The following is a 20933-nucleotide window of genomic DNA, read 5'->3' as shown; positions in this document are numbered from 1 at the left end:
ACTTATCTTTGAAGAATCAGGCCCTAATACCACTTGATGGAGTCTTGGTGAGCTAAAACTCCATGAATGCACCAACACCTCTTATTGTAATTCCTTGAGGATTCTTCAAGTAGGAGAACTTGGACAAGAAGTGATGAAATGAAGAACAACTCAAACTAAGCTTCTCAAATAGAAGAAGCTTGCACCTAAAACTACAAAGAGGAAAGCTCAAGGCGAGGTGGAGAAGGTATTCTCCTTGGTGACTCTAGTCTAGAGGATTTGATCTTATGTGAAGGTGAAATTCTCATTCAATATACCAAAGTGAGTGAATGTACACAGCTAGCTTAGATTTATAGGCTAAGATGGAGTGCTAAGGAAGCTAAGCTAACCTATGGTTTAAATTAAACCATGGTATGGTTCAATTAAACCTTAAGCGCCAAATTTGACTTTGAAAATTCAAATTCGGTGCCAAACTCCCTAAGAATCTGAAATGCCATGTGCTAGCTACATTTGAATGTGATTTAGTTCACATTTAGGAGTGAATTTCGGTCACACCATATGAGTGACGCACATCAGTCCAAATTCATCCTAAATGCAAGGCTAAATCACATAAAATGTAAATGCACATGTAGTTAATTAGCCTATGCACCTACAAGTCCAAAAATACATGGACTAAGGATATCCTAAACTATATGGCCCAAAAATATTTACAAGCCCACTTGACCAAAACCCTAATCTACATGGGCTTTTTAATGCATAGCCCAACTGAAGAGCATTATTGATTTTTTCTTAGAATTGACCTATTCCTCCTCCAACCTCTTAACCATAGCCCTAGTAACTAGGCCCTTGGCCCATGAGCCTCCATCATATTTCTTCAATGTCTATTTGTTGTTTCTCTTTGGGACTAGTTCCAATAGCTTATTAATTATTCGATAGATCTCCCGTCTCCTGCTACCTTATATGCAAAGGAGTTGGAGCCGCCAAGTTAAGGATACCTTAGCTACTATGCTAGTGCACATTATTTGGGTGATTTGGAGGAGTCAAAATGGTTTAAGGTTTAGAAACATTAACACCAATTTAACTCAAGGAATTTCTCCTATTCTCTCTTCCTTTTTTATTTCTTGCGAAGCTTTAGTTGAGCATGTTGATACTTGGTCTAATGTGGTTTTGTTAAAGTAGTTGGGTGGATCGCCCAAACCTAGAAGAAGTCCAAAGATAGTTCAAGTTGACTAGCATCCCCCAGCTCCAAGTTTTATTAAATGTAATATTGATGGTGTAGTGCAGGGTTGTCTAAGGCTTGCTGTGAGTGAGGATATTTTTCGTGACTGTGCTGGAGCATTTCTTGGTGGCTTCTCCGCATATATTGGTATTAAATCTACTCTTTTTGCTGAACTAATAGTTGCTATTTTGGCCATTGAAAAGGCTTATGAGATGGGTTGGTATAATCTTTGAGTGGAAAGTGATTCTACCCTTGTTTTATTAGCTCTTAAGGATACGTCTCTAGTTCTTTGGGAGATTCAAAAAAGGTGGTTGCATTGTTGTCATCTTTATTCTATTATGCATTTTTTTATCACTCACATTTATCGAGAAGAAAATTCTTGAGCAAATAAGCTAGCTAGTTATGAGCTTCTTCATATGCTAGTGTATTAGTGGCAGGATTCTCTTCCTAGGTTTTCTAATGATGATTTTTACCAAAATCATTAGGGTCTTCCAGTTTTTAGGTTTTGTTAATTCTTGTTTGAGTTTTGGCCTAATCCCCCCATTTTATTTTCCTTCTATTTTTTTTCTTTTCATATATACATTGATATGCTATAAATGATTATTAGATCTTAGAATGTCTAGGTTGTTGGGATGTCATTATTCTTTAGTGATGCAAGTCATACCATATTTTTTATTGAAAAAATATTACATAGAGGTTCAAAGCAACCTCATCCCATTCATTGAGCGAGTACTTCTTTTTGTTCATGTGTTTATGCTTTCCCTTTGCATGGTTGCTTTCCAAAAGTAACTTTAAGTCACATCAATAAAAATTGAGCCTAACTATCGACTTTATTACGAAACTAAATTTAAAAAAGAATACCAAAAATAAATTTAAAAAATATATATTTACCAACATATGTGCTTTTTGCCATGTTGTAGAATGCATAGATGGCATAGGAGGATGTGGTGTCAAGTAATAGGACAAAAAACTATGTAGATGGAATAACGGGGTGTAGGGCTGAGTAGAAAATTTCGGTCCGACCGAATCCGAAAAGTCCGCAGGTCAGTTTTTTAATTCGGACGGTTTTTTCGCGGTTTTTTCGATTTTTCGGGTTATTAAAGTCGGTTTATAATGGGTTTTTAAATTTGAACCCGTGGGTATCCATACCCGACCGACCCTTTTAAAGGTAGCACAGTGAGAGAAAACCTAAATACCCTAAGCGCAGCAGGCGAAACCCTCTCTTCATGTATACAAAGGTCCTGAAACTGCAATGGTTCCATTGTGCCTCGCCCTTCTCCACTTCCCTTGGTACCAGTTTGGCTCTGGAGGCATCTCCTTCACTTCTTGATGATCCTCCTTTGAAACCAGCTTGCTGAAGCATGTCCTCAGGCACTTCTTAATGACCCCAGAAAGCTTGTTAGCGCTGGTTTTCGCTGCCAAGTCCTCCTTCTTCACCAGCTTGAGGATCTCTAGATTGTGCTTGGAGATGGAGATTTGTGGTTGAAGTAGGTCGTGTCCTCCAACTGAAGCTCGTTACGAAGGCAAGGCTGTTATTTTTTTTTTTTTTCAAATTCGACTAACCCGATCCAATTAACCCGAGACCCGAAAATCCGAACCCGACGAACCCGAAATACTGTTCACGGTCGAAAATGGTTTTTTTTTTTTGGATCGGTTTGGATTGGGTTTAATATTTTCAACCCGAATCCGTCCGAACCCGGCCCGTGCTCAGGCCTAGCGGGGTGAGTGCTCCATCTAGTCACTATGCATGGAGTCACGTTTGTCAGCCATGCAGTCACGTCGGGACAGGCAGAGTGAAGATGGCACAAGGGGGCCATGCTCCTTCTACACATTCCACAAGCAATCCCATCACTGGCAGAGAGGTTGAAGATGACATAAGGGACCCTCTACGCCTTGATATTCTACATTCTCGTAGTCCCTCTGCTCCCTTCTCCTTTTCTTCTTCCTCCAACTTCCCCTCTATAAATTCACACCCTCTCTCTTCCCACTCATTCTGACTTTCCTTTCCCTTTTACTAAGTGTAAGCAATGGATTTTTTTATCTATAAATTTTTATTTATTTATATCTCAAATTAATGCAGGTTAAAAAGAGGTTAAGGTGTCCATATATTATTGCAAATTAGTGACAAGTTTTAAATTATTTTTAAAATGATATTGTATGTTGGTAAATGAAGAATTTAATATATGTTTAGGGTTTATATATGTAGATAACTAAGTGTTAACGTGAAATTAATCGTTAATATTGTTTAGGATTTAGGGTTTAACGTAAAAATGATATAATTTAAATTTAAAATTAGAAGAAAAAAGTATTCAATTGTAAATATTAAATGTGCCAATTTTTGTTGAATATGTGTATATATGAATTAGTTATTTAATACTTGAAATGGACAATTTTTTAAATCAATATGCATAATGTGAATATTAATAATAAATAATTTTTTATTTAATTTAAAAATGTAACATGTTAAATGAAAAAAAATAAAAATTTTAAAAATAAAAATTACAAAGTATACAATTGAATATTATAAATGTATCCCTAGATGTTGAGTGTTTCAAATAAAAAATGTGAAATTTGTTATTATTAATATTAATTTTTATAAATGTTTATGGTTTAGGATTTAGGGTTTAGGGTTTAAGGCCGTTTTGGTTACACTATTGGTGTGTAAATTTGGCATATTGAACGGACCGTTCTGAATTCAAAACGGCCCGTTCTAACACCAGAACAAATCGTTCTAATTTCAGAACTGCTCATTCCAATTGCAAAATTAACATATAACATGTGAATGCAGAACGGGCCGTTCTGGTTTCAGAACAGACCACTCTGATTCTAGGTGTATTCATGAAATTTAGCGTCCACCTATGCATCTACATGGCATCTACCTGGCATCCACCTGGCTAACAATTAACTATGTTTAAATCATTTAGACGGAAGTCCCAAATTACAATAATTTAAATTATTGGGAACCAAATTGAAATCAAAAATTAAAGTGAGACTAAATTGAAACAAAAAAATATTATAAGGGACCAAATAAGGGTTTTAACCAAAATTAATTTAATACTAATAATCACAAATTTCACATTTTTGATTTGAAACATATTCAACATTTAGGGACACATTTATAATATTCAATTATATTCTTTGTAATTTTTATTTTTAAAATTTTTATTTTTTTCATTTTAAATTTTACATTTTTTAAATTAAATAAAAAAAATTACTTATTATTAATATTCACATTATGCACATTTATTTAAAAAATTGTCCATTTCAAATATTAAATAACTAATTCTTATATACACATTCAACAAAAAATTCGCACATTTAATATTTACAATTTAATACTTTTTTCCAATTTTAAATTTAAATTATATCATTTTTACGTTTAACATTTTAAACCCTAAACAATTTTAACAATTAATTTCACATTAATACTTAGTTATCTACATATATAAATCCTAAACATATATAATAATTCTTTATTTACCAATATACAATAACATTTAAAAAAAAATCATTTAAAACTTACTTGTCACTAATTTGCAATAATATATGGACACCTTAACCTCTTTTTAACCTGCATAATAATACGCACACTTAATCCAAAATTTAAATAAATACAAATTTATAAATAAATAAATAAATCACTACTTACATTTAGTGAAAGGGGTAGGAGAGTTAGAATGAGAGGGAAGAGGGAGACTGTCAATTTATAGAGGGGAAGTTGGTGGAAGAAGGGGAGAAGGAGAAGGGAACAAAGGGATTGGGAATGTAGAACAGCAAGGCACAGTGGATCTTTGCCATCTTCAACCTCTCTGTTAGTGATGGGACTGCTCGTGTAGTGTGCAAAAGGAGCATGGCCCCCCTGAGCCATCTTCACCCTACCTACCCCAACGTGACAAACTAACTCCATGCACAGTGATGAGATGGAGCACCCACCCCCCTACACTATCTACACAGTTTTTTGTCCTATTACTTGGCTCCACATTCCCCTGTGCCATTTGTGCATTCTGCCACATGGCAAAAAAACACCTATATTGGTAAATATTTTTTTTAATCTATTTTCTGTATTTATTTTTTAATTTAGTTTCGTCAAAAAACCTTATTTGTTGATGAAAATTACAATTTCACTGTCGACCATCAATCTTAAACAATTAGGTCCAGGAAAAAAAAAAAAAAGTCTTCCATAGCTTACTGGAAGAATAAATTATACAAAAAAAATCACATTAGCAATTAAAGTGATATGGTCACTCTTGTAATTTAATCAATTTTCGTCAAGCATCAATCTTAAACAACAACTATCAAGAACAATAAAAGTACAATTTTAGAACAGAGTTCAATGTTATAGCGAACACAAACTTCTCCATTAACAAGTTCTAGAGAGGTCTCTGCTGTAAAAGAATGAGATAATCCCAGTACACAAATCTAGCATATTGAGAATAATTCTTGCCTTTCTCTATAGTAAGAATTGGTTAGAGTCCTTAACCTTTCCTATGCAGCTACAATAAATATAATGTTATTTTAAGCGAATATGCGGCTTAAATTAGTCATTTTGGTCAATGATCAAGCAATTCAACAAAAATAGGGCAATTTCATTCTATCAGTATAAATTACATTGCCTGGAATTTCGATGTCATTAGGTAGTTTGAATTTTGGGGGCCTGGTTTTAAGAACTTCTATCCATCTTTCTAGCTACAAGATTATGCATCCAACAAAAACAATGAAAAAACTTCAGACAATTCAAGTTGCCCATCAGCATATTTGTCCTAATTTGATCATAAACATTCAATCAATATCATCACTATTTAATTTATGCTCACACCTATATGCCAAAACATACAAAATGAAAACATATATATAACTCATAAAAGGGTTTTTGTAGTTAGTGAACCAAAAGCATGACTTAATGAAGTATATTTCCAAAAATCTCCTAAAGAGTTTTTGTAGGTGACAAATCTCAGCTACCCATTAAAGCAATCCTAAATTCAATGGCAATCACTTGATGTTGTATAGGTAAACCACATTTCACATGGCGATGGTATACCTTAAATGCGATCATCTTTTTATCTCCATTGCACTCCAATTCTAATCTTGCATTATTCTTCCGATAAAATCTCACCTTGTATTTGCCTTTGTGCAGGAATAAAAAAATGTTGGAGGAGTATGGTATTGGAGCCTAAAGGGGGTTGGATGTTGATTTTATATGCAAGCTATGTTGTGCTTCCAATTGGCTTCTTTAGTCTAATTTGTATACATGTTATGCTAGAACTAATAAGATACTTTGTAACAGCTCTATTTCCGATGTTCCTGTTAATTTAAGCTGCAGGATGTTCTGATATTGTATGTAATAGTCGAATGGATTAATGGAACTTAGTTCTGCTGATGATGAATGCTTGCATACGAGTCTCTTACCCAAGATAGAGGATGATAATGTTTTAAATGCATTGCATCAATAATGAATATACCTAATACCCGGTTATATTATGAAGAGTTACCCTCACCTTTTGTGGTGAGAACAATGCAGAGAAATATGGAGTAAAAAGTTTTCATTGTTTCACCAAACTTGGTCTACATTGATGAAAATATATATTTTTGATTTCAAGTAAGGGTGGTTGTTGGGTAAGCCACAATTTACCCTTTCATTCAAAAGATAAATTACTCTTTCTCCTGGACTTCTTACAATCAGACAAATTGCCCCTACCATCCAGATTAGGGATAAAACTAGTGGACAAGTTTTATCCCAAAAAAAATAGTTCATGGGGCACTACACCAGAATTTTAGTATAGTTTTAGGTAACTAAAATGACCCTTGATTAAATTAAACATTAATGTATAACTTACATGTTATCAAATAGACAAATACAGTGAAGAGAGGAAAAGAGGAGAGTTTCAAGATCTTAAGGTCAATTTTACAAATTCATATCAAGAACAAAAAGATGAGAACAATAAGAATAAATTCATTGCTTAAGATCATGTGTTGAAAAAAAATATGCAGGGAACAAGAATACATTGATTCACCTCTTTGTTCACATTTTAAAATAAAAAAAATTTGTAAGGATCCACGAATTTTGACATGATTTTTGGTTCTCAAATTCTACTGCATTCATGAACTTGCACTGTTAACCTCCCAAAATAGAAGCACGGTAGGACAGTAGATAATGAGCATAAGTATAAAAATTGAAAATCATTCACCAAGAGTTAGGGTCACTCACTTAAGCTTAGCTACATTCTTGGAGTTAGCATCTGAAGCTTTGAAAACTGAAGCATATTTATGGTGATGAATAATCATGACAATGACGAATATGTTGGCGGCCAAAAACAGTAAGCCTGCCACCCAAAGCTGTAAGAAGACATTTTTACCCTTGAACTCAAGCAGGTATCCCCACATCAACCAATGGGTCTGAGCCCCAATCCACAAAAGAATGCAAGATAATCCTTCCCATCTGAGTTTCATTTTACTCCAAGGAAGTATAAGAGGCAACAAGCAAAAAAACCAAACAAAATACTGTGCTGTAATTACCTGCAAAATATACAGAAATCAGATCCACTACAACATAAGGAAACATGTTGATTTAAAGTGGCCATTACCGAAAAGGACTCCAACACAGATAAGATTATTCTTGAAATAAAAAATCTCATTTCCTGAAGTCTGTATAAGAACTTTAATTAAATGTAAATAAGTAGCACGATCAGAAATTTAAGCATCTGCCTTTATTACTTGACAAACCTTATTGAATGCCACAAATGCCACAGTCTGCACAAAAAAGCAAAATGGAAAATCCTGTGCAAAATAGAAGATAAGAACCAGCTGAACCAAAAACTGGGGCAAAAAGGAGATAAGCTTTTCCATCACTGAAGTATCATGCCCATAATGAAGATATATGTGATAGAAATAGATGGAGAAGTTATGCCTTGGATCTGTTCGAGTAAGATGGTACAACAGCGCCTCATGTAGGAATTCCCATTCATACAAACAGAAGAAAAGACCGGTACAAAGGAGGAAAACCAATCCTGAGACCAGTCCAAATAGCAACCTGTTCCTTGTGAATATGTTTCTAAATAAATTGTGTAAATTATGCCAGCCATTCCCATCTTTGGGTCTCTCTCCCTGAACAGCATTCCAGTTCCTTAGGACAGGTTTCTGATCAGATGGGAAGAAGTTTGGATCAAGAACCAGGATTATAGGAATAGAGTAAATTATAGGATAAATCCTGAAATGGACAATGAGTCCATACCAAAATGCTGACTGTAACACATTACCTGCAAACCAGAGGGAAGGAGGAAAAACGGGAAAAAAGACATATAATCAAGGCACCAAGAGTTATGCAAATATCTAATGCTTTATACCTTTTAAGAAAAAAGGCTTTCATTGGTGTATCAACCAACAATGGGGGTAATATACACGCATATATAAATATATTGCAAATAAATATAACATACTACCATGAAAAATATAAATAAACAACATAGTGAAACCATAAAATCACACATGCACAAAAAAAAAGGTTCTAACTTAGTTTGCTTGACAACTTAAGTGGATGTTAATCTTGGCCATGTAACCATGAATGGATGGTCAACATTATTTTACTAAAATATGATTTTAATCATCCATTTAATGATGGCGAAGATTTTCCCCTCTCACCTGGTATATTTTAAGAACAAATAAATTTACTGTGGGGCAACTATAATGACCAACCTTGGTGCACCTTGTCAACTAACAAGCCTATCAATCAAATGTCAGACTAAAACAAATTCAAATTGACCATAAAATGTAGAGAGAAAAAACTGAAAACCAGGTAAAAGGCATTATTGCCTATCCTCCCATATACTACAAGGTTTCTCCAGTACCCTTCCTTTTTTGTTAGACTATGCCACATAAAAATTAGGGACTAATATTTGTCCATGTGTCCCACTTGCATGAAAGATAAAAACAGCATGTCTTTTTGTATATATTTGAGTTAAATAAGATACATAGCTAAAAGTTAGTCACTAATTGCTACGGATACAAATGCCCTCATAAAACAATGGTGCCAAAGAATCTCTTATTTTATATTGAGCTTTTTAAATGCTTGGTAGGAGATTAAATTAATCAATAGAGATCAAAATGAAAAGATTTAGCTTTCCAGTGATCAGTGTTTGGCAAACTGGAAAAAATGGAAAGATGGAGAATTATTTTGGTTAAATTCTCTATAGTACACTGCAATAGAGTGTAAAATTTATTCCTGAAAGTGAAAAGTGCATTCAACTTTATCTTGCAGAGAAAGCCACAAAATAATCATATATACTAGTACACTTGTTACAACTTAAAAAGGTTTACAGATTAAAAAGATGACAAACTGAACATTATTGTTACAAGTTTACAACACCAACAATATAAGTCAAATTAGAAGCAGAACCATACCTTTCATAAGACAGATAATGATCCACAATATCACGGCACAAACAATGGGTTCACAGTTCCCACGTGTCCCAATGGTAAAGGTAAATGGATTAAAGAGCCATGTCATGACAGAATAGTTGCACAGATTTTCAGGAACCTTCCGTAGCTTTAGAATATAATAGATGAAATATCCCACAAGTATATCTGCATTTTAGATAAGATAACATGTGCATATTTATTATCTAACAACATATTCATCGAAATAATGCAAGGATAAAATGGTCAATTAAAATTCACAAAAATAGAAATTTCTCAATATCCCAAGTCAAACAATTAGAATACTTTTGCAGGTTTTCCTATTGTAACATCAATTGGAGGATAACATAATTCTTTTTATCTTTAACAATACTACGATTTTGGTAGAAATAACTTTGTTCTCCCTAACTACAAAAGGTCACATTGGTTGCAACCAAAAAAGGGCCCTGTGCAAATTACTTTCACTAATGTGGAGAGTTCCTTTAGAGAGAAAAGAGCAAAATTAAGACTGTTGATTGGAAAACCAATGACTGGGATTGTGATACACATGCAGATATATAACAAATCATAAGTCGTTAAAATTCACCTTGTTGATTTTCCGATCAACATTTATCACCCTGCAGTTTGCACTTTTTCTCCCTAAAGTGGAACCTTCATTTTAGAGGAGTGAAATATGTATATCTAAAATATGCATAATTAATGCCATGTATAGTCAATCAATCTAGCTTTATGCATAGAATAAGAATTGTATAAGATAGAACCACAGACTAAAATATGCTTTTATGACAAGCAATCCAAATTGTTTCAACATGGTAATTGAACATGTTTACAGAAACTACATCCTAAAACTTGAGCATACCTGAAGCTGAGAAAATATACTTTCCCCAGGAGTGATGGATGAACGAATTTGGAATAAGAAGAAAGGCAAGCAAGGGGGAATAGCGATAAGTGGTTCTCTTATAAGGGGAATCACCCGCAGCCATTAAAGCAGCAGCATCAGAAAAGACCAGGTAATCAACATCAGTGTATCTAACCTCCATATGAGCATCTTGCCACTCTCCATATACAATTAAAATAACACGAAAAATGGCAGAGAGTAGAAGCAGTGAACGAATATCTACGAATGTCATTGCTGAGAGGTAACAAAACAAACATCAAAAACGGAACTAGTCGGCTTCAAAACCACAAAAGCCCTAAATTTGTCAAATCACGTTAATTTTAATAGGAGAGAGGTGAAGAATTCAGAATTTAGGGTTTTTGGCTATGAAGCAAGACTTTCTTCTATTATGGAAATTAGGGGTGTTCAAATTGCTAAACTAAACTAAACTAGAAGAAAATTAAACTAAACTATAATAAATAGTTCACTAAACTAAATTGAACTAAAATAAATATTGACTAAACTAAATTAAACTATTATATAGATTAGTGCACTATAGTTCTAGGAGTTTGAACTAAACTATAATATTAATTAAATTAAACTATTATTAATTATAAATTAAACTATTATTAATTATAAATTATTATTAATTATAAACTAAATTGAACTATATTAAAAAATAAATTTAAAATCAACATTTTTAAATTGAGCTACCAAATCATTGATATTAATTATAAATTAAATTTAAAACAATTTGAAATGCAAAACAAGTATTACATTGATAAATAATTTTTTGCTAATAAATGCCTTTTCTACCGCTAAATTTTTTCATACTCTAAATCATACTTGAAGTGCAGGGTGGCAGTGTTAATCTGATACCTAATACAAACGAGTTTATGGGTTAATATTCATGTGCTATCCACCTTCATGCAAACGTGTCTGGTACTTTTTTGTGTTATAACTTCCAAACACAAATCAAATAATTAATTTTTTCTTCATCATTTCTCTCCAATATATGATGGCAGGCAGTATTCTATGGGGGCACATTATATTAATATTGATTAAAAAATAACATCCAAAAAAAATATAAGAAGCAAATCCTACTAAGATATGATATTTGGACCCAGCAAAGATAACGTGCAACAATGATTTTACTTCATTTTCTAATGTATCTCTCAGTTTCCTTTCTCAAAAAAGCAAAAAACAAAAATGCATCTCCCAATTTCAATCAATCTGCTAACTACTACTGTATAATTATTAGTTAGTGAGGCCAGGGTGTAAATGTGATTGAATTAAAGTAAAGGATTTGAATTTAATTCATCAAACATTTGATAAAATTTATTTACTTTATTAAATAAATGAATTTAATAAATTTTATTTTTAATTTAATTCAATGTTACGTTAAATTCAAATTTTGTAAACCTGAAATTAATTTTTTTTATAAACAACAAATATTTTTCTACCGCTAAATTTTTTCATACTCTAAATCATACTTGTCCAAAAACAGAGTAGATAATGCCTGTTTTTGACTATATTATTAACCCTGCTACTACACAATCACCCCTAAAAAATGCACCTTAAACAGCCTAAAGCTCCATACTTGAGTATGGTTCACTTAAATTTCCAAATATTGCTAATTTAATTTCACATACAATACAACCAGTAACCACAAGTTTCTCTACTGTTAAAAGGCTCAATGAAGGTTTAACTGTATTTGTTTAGTTGATGAGAAGCTCTTGAAGTATCACAACTATCCCTCCCTCAAATCATTAATACACTCTCTAGACCCAACAAAATAACTTAAACTCCCCAACACCTCCCCCCTTTATACTACTGCACTAACTCAATCTGGTTAGACAAAGTTGCTTAGTAGAAAGACCTGATTCTTAATATATTGTGATTTAAACTTTCACAAATTTAATCAAAGTTAAACACAGCCTCAAGTTCTACAAAGCAATCTAGGATGACCATAAGCAACGTTGGCCTTATCTATACCCTCAATTTTCCATCAACCATTAGCTGCAACATATTCCAGTGTAAATGTAACCTTGTCTAGTAGATACTGTCTCAACATTATACATATTCATCAGTGAGCAAAACAATTTCTTTCCCTGATGTTGCATTAGAGAAACCATCTGTCTACAACTATTGAGAATTGCTTCAAACATTTACAATTTCTAACACAACCCAAAAGGCAGAAATGAAAGAATAAGAATCTAGAGCACACAGGAAAGCTAATGAGAGAAGAATGAACTGTACCATGTGCAAGCCCTTCGCCTGCAGCTTTTAACTTCTCCGGGTTAACATGGATAGCATACCGTTCATGACGCAATTCATTTCTATGAATGTGTTTGATGCTAGTCTATGAATGTGACCCTTTACTTCTAAACTAGACCATTGGATCACTCATAATGCAGGGAATTGAAGTCTAGCAAATTGCCTACAAATTATCAAACACATGGAGTGCAAGCAACAAAAATATTTCTTTACTTATGCAGCTCAAACCCAAATTGAACAAAAACACCCAATAGTTCAGTCAAAATCAAATAACCCAGTAAAAGTGAAAAGTGAAGAGGAATCCGAAGACTCACCTGCGAGTTTGTCACACAATCAAGGGTGAAGAATGAAGAAGAATCGAAAGAAGTGAAGAAGAATCAGAAGAAGTGAAGAACCATCCTTGAGAAGTGAAGATTGAAGCAAAATTGGAAGACCCACCTACGTAACTCTCCGTGAATGTATTTGGATTTAGTTTTCCGTGAATGTGTTTGGATTCGGTGCTTGGATTTAGTTTTAGTGAACTGAACTATTAATTTTAATAGTTTAACTTTATAAACTACACTAAAAATAATAGTTTAGTTTAAACTATTAAAAAATAATTTAATTTATTTTAGTTTAGTTATTTAAAAAGTTTAGTTTTAAATAATTTTGTGGAGACTCCTAATTTTGGCAGCGATCAAAGCCAACCTATCTGCCAACACCTTACTAATTAGCTTGAATTGAAAATTAGCAATAGCAATAGGTCGAAAATCTTCCACCTTATCGACATAAGGGAACTTCAAGATGAAAGTTACTCTATTAGAATTAAGACCGAGCAGAACCCAGTTTTGCTTAAAAAACTACAATATTGACTTATGAACATCCACTACTGTGATATCCCAAAAAACATGATAGAATCTTCCGCCAAAACCATCTAGCCTAGGCGCACTAGATGATTCATGGCAAACACCGCATCTTTCACCTCTACCAACATGGGGACATTGGACAACATGAGGTTATCATCTAACAAAACCAAAGAGCGAATTATTTGTTGAATGAACTCATTTTTCGAAAAAGAGATTTTCTGAAGCATATAGAGACAAAAAATATTGCAACACATGAAAATTATTTTTTAATATACATTAGTAAAATGTAGATATTTTTTGAATTTTGGTAATTTTAAAAAAATACATTGAATAAAAAATATAAAAGATAATGATCTTATATCATGTTACTGATTTAACTTATAAATATTATTTTTATTAAAAAAATATTCTAAGAAATCGAAAAGGAGGTTGAGGTGGGAGGCAAAACTTTCATCCTAAATATTTAACATAATTATATTTTAAAACTCGAATATGAGACTATTAATTGATTCGTACAATTAGTGATAATAAAATTAATTTTAAATAATTAAATATAATTGAGTCACAAACCGAAACATATTCGTCAAGACTCGTGAGATATATTTTGTCTCCCAGCTAAATAGCCATCCAACTTTTAACACGAACCATGAAATGACAAATTTATACCACATAAATATTAATTTTATTATTTTATTATTTTATTATTTTTTAGGGGATATATTTTATTTTATTACACGTGAAATCATTTAATATTCAAATATCTTTAGAAGACAAAATGTCACTGACCGAGTGACCGTTAAATGGATGAAGATATAAAAGTAACAATAATATTGTATCAGATAAATGCCCAACACCATCAAACTGTTTTTTTTTTTTTTTTTTTTTTTTTGAAATTGTTACGTTTTCCTAACTCCACTCCATAGTTAGCAAAATCTAAGATCCAAAACAATTGTTGAATTCTAACAGCAATTTTATTAGAAATAAGTGACATTTTGTCTTCTATATATATATATTTTCTTCTTTTCGTAATGTTTAACAATTTAACTTGTAAAAAATAAAATCAAAATAAATAACGCTCATGTGGCATAAATTTGCCACATCATAATTTCTACTAAAATTTGAATGGTAATTTAAAGGTGAATTAAAATTGCACATTATCAAATATATAGACTAGAATCAAGCAATTAAAATATTAAAATAAAGGGTATCAAAATTTCTCTACCACCGTAGATAAGTGTAATTAAGTTATTATTTTTTTAGGTTTAAATATATTTTTAATTTTTATAAAATTAGTAAATTTTAATTTTAATTCTTGTAAAAAAAATTCTTTATTTTTTCATCCCTATAAAATTAAAATTATTATTTTTAGTCCCAATTTTCATATAATCATTTTTAACTACTTTTTAATTAAGTGTTATCTATAACCATTATTGATATTATATCGATATTTAACATCTTTAAAAAAATTATAAATCTTTAAAATAATTTCATTTATCCAACTTAAAATGATTGTTAGAGGTTAAAAATAACTCATTTAGATTTTAGAAGGATGAAAATCAAAGAAAAATATTTTATAAAAATTAAAATTAAAATTTACTTATTTTACAAGGATAATGATAATGTTTATAAATTTTAGAGGGATCAAAATCAAAATCATCAATTTTATAGTAACTAAAAATATATTTAAGCTTTTTTTTTTTAATTTATCCTTATTTTTGTTTTACATAGTAAGAATGCAACTAGACAGGATGAACAGTGTTACACATGCCAGGGTTCTTAACACACCAAAGTGGCTGAATAGGCTCAGCCCCTATTCCTCTGCTTACCATTCTGCTTCTCCATTCATTCAACCTATCAGTGGCCTCAGCATATCTCTTCCTACCCTTCTCATCCCTATTCCCTGACCACAGTGCCTCAGCCAATGCACAACTTCTAGGCCAAATCCTTGCATCCAAAACAGTTGAATCAGCTTGTTCTGACCACAGTGCTACCTCCCCACCCAAAACCAACTTTGCTTCCTCCTCACTCAACCCATATGCTATATCATAGTTGTATATGGTCTGCCATGTCTTAAAGGGTGCACACCAAGAGCCACCGTTGCCTGTGTCATCCCCATTTTGGTTGTCATAGGCACTGTTGTTCCCAACATAGGTGCCATGTCCACAATCCAGGTAGTAGAATTCTGCTGATGACACAATGGCTCTGTACCCGGAAGAAACTATCTTCTTGGTGTTGCTGTGTCCATTGTTCCATGTCTGCAGAATCACATGCTCCTTGGGGAGCATTGTGGATGGAACATGGACTGTGTCATCTAGCAAGACATCTTCCCAATACACAGCGGTGCGGTTGAGGGACACAATGAGAGGGAGAGTGTTGTTGATGAACTTCTCAAGGACTTGGTTGAGGGTTCCACCGTTTGATAGATACTTCTGAATTGTGGGATCGGTTTTCCAGCAACCTGGTATAACCTCATCAGCACCTGAGTGGTAGAATTGTTCTGGGAACAATGTGGTTATATCGTGTATGACATTGTTTAGGACTTGGTATGTCTTGGGGTTTAAGGGGTTCAAGTGTCCTGATCCTGGTTGTGAAGCAACTCTATCAGGCCAATCACTATCAGCTGGCCACCAGAACATGTTGGCACAAGTTACAATGTCAGGGTAGGCTAATGCCCAAGATCCTGTGTGAGCTGCACATATGTAGTTCATTTCAATCAGTGGTTGATTATCATAATTCTCAGAAATACTAGCTAAATTATGTGGAAGAGGAAAAGAAAGATACGGTTTTCAATCAAAATATTAAGTCTGTTTGGATAAGTTTAGAAGTGTTTTGAAAATCTTTTTTATTGAAAAATTCTCTTTATTTTCACTAGAGAAACTCTCTAAAAGCACTTTTAACTTCTTTTCAGACATGATCATAATATCACAGAAAAATAAATGTTTTAAACTTGGATATCATACATAAGCCTAGTTGATTTGTTAATTGGCCTTATGGTTACAATATTTAGTCTGCGGCTCCTTTACGTGAGGTTCTAACTTCAAAGAATTTGACATTCTAATGGTACCTAGTGATCTGCAAACAATGTAGACTTCAATTTAATCATCAAAACTTGCTAGAAAAATAACATTCTCTTGGTAAGCTCAGAGTAAGGTTCACACCAGATGAAGGCGTGTTCTATGTAACCCGATATGGCAATAATCACTATAGTAGGATCCCAATTCAGACATAAACTCAGTACAGTGGTTCACTTCATTCAGCACAATGGTAGGATTCCATTCTTTTTTGTATTAGAGATCTAATCTTTACGATAACAATTCAGACACATTAGTAACCAAAGTTGCATTGTTGGGCAAATGAAGAATTTGAGTTTCCTTAACTTTTTGACATTTGTCTACTAAGGAAGTGTATGATCTTGAATGAGAAGCTTAAAGTTTTGTTATCAAATACTGACAAGGTTTTGAGGTAAAACATATATCATTATATATGGTTTAAGTCTATGTCTCTCAACCATTAATTTCTAACATTCTGGCAAGGAAAATACATACTTAAACGCATATTTAACAAAGAAACTCTATAAAGCCAAAAAGTCAGTCTTGAAATAATGGAACATGGTTTTGATGAAAAGAAGTCGATGAATAAATGAAAATGAAAGAAGTGGAATGGATCCTCTCATGTTCAAACCTTTTGTTTGTCTCAAGAATTGAATATGACCTTTGTCGATGCTAAAATTTGACACCACAATCTCTAGGAATACGAGGCAGCATGAAAATTACAAATTAATTAATTACTCAACCAATTACTGCTATTTACACACAGCTTGTTTAATTTCTTGAAATGGCAAACATGCTGAAAGGAAAGAGGAATTATTACATAGTCTTGGACCACTACATGTCCACAGTCCCTACTAATCTTCATGCAGCATACAACCTTAATTTTCAACTAACAAGTTAATATTAATAACACTCAATTATATAACACACATGAAGATTGATGAGATCATGGTGGTCTTGGACTTAAGGAAACACAATAATCAGGCAATTAATCAATTCAGCACATTCTTCAAGTTAGAATGTTTTCTAATTCAAGTTTTGCGAACTACCACACAAGCTATTTTTTAATTCCTTGAAATGAGAGACATACAGAGAGGAACCGCATAGTACTCAGTCAATTAATCAATTCAGCACCTTCTTCAAGTTAGAAAATTTTCTAATTCAACTTTTTCAGCTAGAAAGTCAAGAGTAAGAGAAATTGAACTAACCAGGTGTATCAATCTCGGGAATTACACGAACCCCATGATCAAGTCCAAATTCCACAACTCTTTTAACATCCTCGGGTGAATACACCATGTGAGAGGCATAAGCCCCCTTTTCAGCCAAGGCAGGTTCAGAAGGCAATATCAAAGGGAAAGATTCTGCGTCAGTGATGTGCCAGTGGAACACGTTGAGCTTGTTCATGCTCATGGCTTCCACTGTCCTCAGCAAATCCTTCACAGGGTAATAGTTCCTTGCTGTGTCCACCACGATACCACGGTGGGGGTAGTGGGGAGAATCCCACACGTGCACCCCCACTGCAATCTGCGTGGGATTACCCCATGCGAGTTGGGAGAATGTCTCCAAGCCTCGCATGGCACCCCATGCAGTCTCTGCAGTGAGGGTGGCCGAGAAAGAGAGGATGGATAAAGTGTAGGACTCGTCTACGCTGTGGACGAGTCCTGCATGAGGATCCACCACTGTAATAGTCAAAGACTGCAGTGGTGGGAGGTCCTTGGAGATGTTCACTCCATGGGGGACTAGGGGGTGGTGGTGCTCCAATTTGACGAGGCTTTGGTAGCGGCTGATGGCGGCGGAGAGGTGCTTGTTGTGGTGGTTAGTGGTGGTGATAGTGAATGTGGGAGAAAGAAGGGTGGCTTGGTATGGTGGGGACCATGTGAGGTTCCTTGGTTTTGGCCATACATTGATGATGGTGGTTGATTTTGCATAGTTTTCCAATGTTAGGCATGACAAAAGTAGAAGTAGTTGTAAGATTATTAGTGATAGGGTTGATTCATGTTGCATCATGATAATGTTGGTTCGAGGCATTGCAAGTGTCAATCGGTGCTATCTACATATGTAGATATGGGAAGAGATTGACAAATGGATGTTTCGAAATATTTTTTTTAATTCATCTTAATCGTCACATAAAAATAATTCATTAATTTATTTAAATTTTTTAAATTTTAATTTATTTAAAATTAAAAAAAATTGATTCATTAACAATTTTTTAATTAAATGAATTGGAAATTCATCCATAAAAATAATATTTTAAAAATTAAACAATTTTTATTTTTGAAACATCTTATTTATTTATTTATTTTATTATAAATTATTATATTTTTATATAATCTTTTAAAATTTATATATAAAAAATTATGTTAAAATAATCTTTTAAAATTTTAATTCAATAAATATCTCATAATAGTTCAATAGATTTTAAAATAGTAGTAGATGAATCATTAAATATTCCTAAAATTAAATAATTGAATTAAATTAAATTTATTATTTATTTTTATTATAATGAATTAGATAAATTTATTTGTAAATATATCACATGCATGATGAAAAAATTAATTTATCAAGTCTAAAGGGTGTGTGGTCTGAAATTGGATGGAACTGATTCAAAAGAGTAAAGCAGTTCTGTAGGGACAGGTCACAGGTAATGTTGTTTGTAGTACGTTGTTTGTTTGCTTGTTGATTGGACTGTGTGCCATTGACCTTTCCTTCAGTTTACAACACGTCGGAGAAGGAAGAAGTTACCAACTATTATAACTATATTAGTCACTCAAAAATTTGGCATTCCTTTAGAAGAAAATAGAGATGGACTGCACTAGTAAATTATAAACATATTATTCATTATAATTAAATAACAAAAATTGATATTATTCATTACGGATATTAATAATTAGTTTTTATGTTATAAATTAAGAAGTTATGTTTCTAAGAATATTTCTTTATTTAAAGTTAGATAACCGGAAAAAGAAAAGATAACATTAAATATGGTAAAATAGTGAATATAAATAATTTGTCGTTGAAAATTTTGATTGACTAGAATTTTTCATTTAATGATGTGTGTTTATTTCATCCAAAAGACTCAAACAAAAATCTTACCTTAAAGAGGTGGAGTTATGTTCTTAAACCAAAATAACATGTTGGTATGATATAGTTTATTTTGAGATTGTATTATAGACTGTGACTTGAATTTAATCATCGATACTTTGAGAAAACATTATAACAAGAAAAGAGGTGCACATCTTGTGTTGACTCATTTATATAAATCCTACTTTATCAAATGAGCCTAATCCATTGAATTATCTACTTTTTCTATTATTTTTAAGAGATTATTTAAATCACTTATCATTTCAAATTTTAATTAGGATTTTTATTTTTCCTTATAAACTTAAATCTCACATGCAACCAACCTATGCATCAAAATCATCAAAATCCTCATTTTTCTCAAAACCCCAAAAATGAGATTTTCTTCAATCCATCTATGGATTCTGAACATTCATGCATCAATTGAGTTTCTAAACTCACATGCAATCTAAAAAACAAACATTCTAGCTTCCCTCACCTGAAGATTGGCTCAAAATAGCCAATAACTGAGAAGAAGTAGAATTTCCTTCCGAAGCTCAACCCGGAACTTCAATCCTCCCAAAGCAAGCTTCCTAATCTGAATTTCAAGAAAAGACAGAAGGCATTAGTGATCTAGAGGAGAAAAGGAATCATACAGAGAAATTTGGGAGAGAAAAGAGCTCACAGACCCAAAGTCCCTCTCTGATGGAATCATGCCTAGGAAGGCAAGAGGTGACATATTGAAGGAGCCAAGAGGAGTTGGTTAGACATGAAGGTGTGGGCCAGTCAAGGCCCATTGGGCCCGATGGGCCTGGGAAGGCCCAAGTTGAACTTTTCATGGGCCATATTTTGTTATAGCTAATTTCATATGTTTTGTATACATGATGTTAGTATAGGTATCATATATTTTGGTCTTGTATTTTGGACCACATAGAATAGCATTTTAGGTTTTAGGCTAGTTAGGCCTAGTTTTGGGCTTCATGGGCCTTTGGGCTTTTGGTACCCAATATTGGGCTCATTTTCATTCTTGTAATTTTTCCTTTCCATTGTATTTGTTTGACCATTGTATTTAGGTCATTAGATTAGGAATATACAAGAATTACTTAAATAGGTAAATTAGGTTAAACTAGGTTTAATTTGGAAGTCATTTAAGTTACATTTGAGTCACATGTTTAGTACCATGGGTGGCTGAACATGTGCCACTCAAATTAACCCTAAAT

At 33.0% G+C, this 20933-nt stretch overlaps 2 protein-coding genes across 4 annotated transcripts; both read right to left on the bottom strand.

The window, feature by feature from the left end:
• Window positions 1-7128: 7128 nt before the first annotated feature.
• PNT1 (mannosyltransferase family protein) lies at window positions 7129-13815 on the bottom strand. Of its 3 annotated transcripts, none has more exons than XM_083065608.1 (6): window positions 13463-13815; window positions 13076-13199; window positions 10467-10739; window positions 9593-9775; window positions 7919-8451; window positions 7129-7711 (listed from the first exon to the last, which is right to left on the bottom strand). In XM_083065608.1, the coding sequence occupies exons 3-6, from the start codon at window positions 10735-10737 to the stop codon at window positions 7400-7402; spliced, it is 1299 nt and encodes a 432-aa protein (XP_082921734.1). In that variant the 5' UTR covers window positions 10738-10739; window positions 13076-13199; window positions 13463-13815; the 3' UTR covers window positions 7129-7399. The 3 variants fall into 3 exon arrangements, with proteins under 3 accessions (XP_082921734.1, XP_082921732.1, XP_082921733.1); XM_083065606.1 differs by lacking the exon at window positions 13463-13815 and adding an exon at window positions 12744-12924 and having other exon boundaries at window positions 13076-13442; XM_083065607.1 differs by lacking the exon at window positions 13463-13815 and having other exon boundaries at window positions 13076-13442.
• Window positions 13816-15249: 1434 nt separating this feature from the next.
• LOC109791394 (beta-hexosaminidase 2) lies at window positions 15250-18699 on the bottom strand. Its single transcript, XM_020350685.3, has 2 exons — window positions 17865-18699; window positions 15250-16295 (listed from the first exon to the last, which is right to left on the bottom strand). The coding sequence occupies exons 1-2, from the start codon at window positions 18682-18684 to the stop codon at window positions 15346-15348; spliced, it is 1770 nt and encodes a 589-aa protein (XP_020206274.3). The 5' UTR covers window positions 18685-18699; the 3' UTR covers window positions 15250-15345.
• Window positions 18700-20933: the final 2234 nt, after the last annotated feature.

The sequence above is a fragment of the Cajanus cajan genome, chromosome 10 (genome assembly GCF_000230855.2).
Source record: "Cajanus cajan strain Asha chromosome 10, NIPB_CcT2T_4, whole genome shotgun sequence".
NCBI lineage: Eukaryota > Viridiplantae > Streptophyta > Magnoliopsida > Fabales > Fabaceae > Cajanus > Cajanus cajan.
Note: the sequence above shows the minus strand (reverse complement) of the source record. Positions and strands in the feature narration are given on the sequence as shown.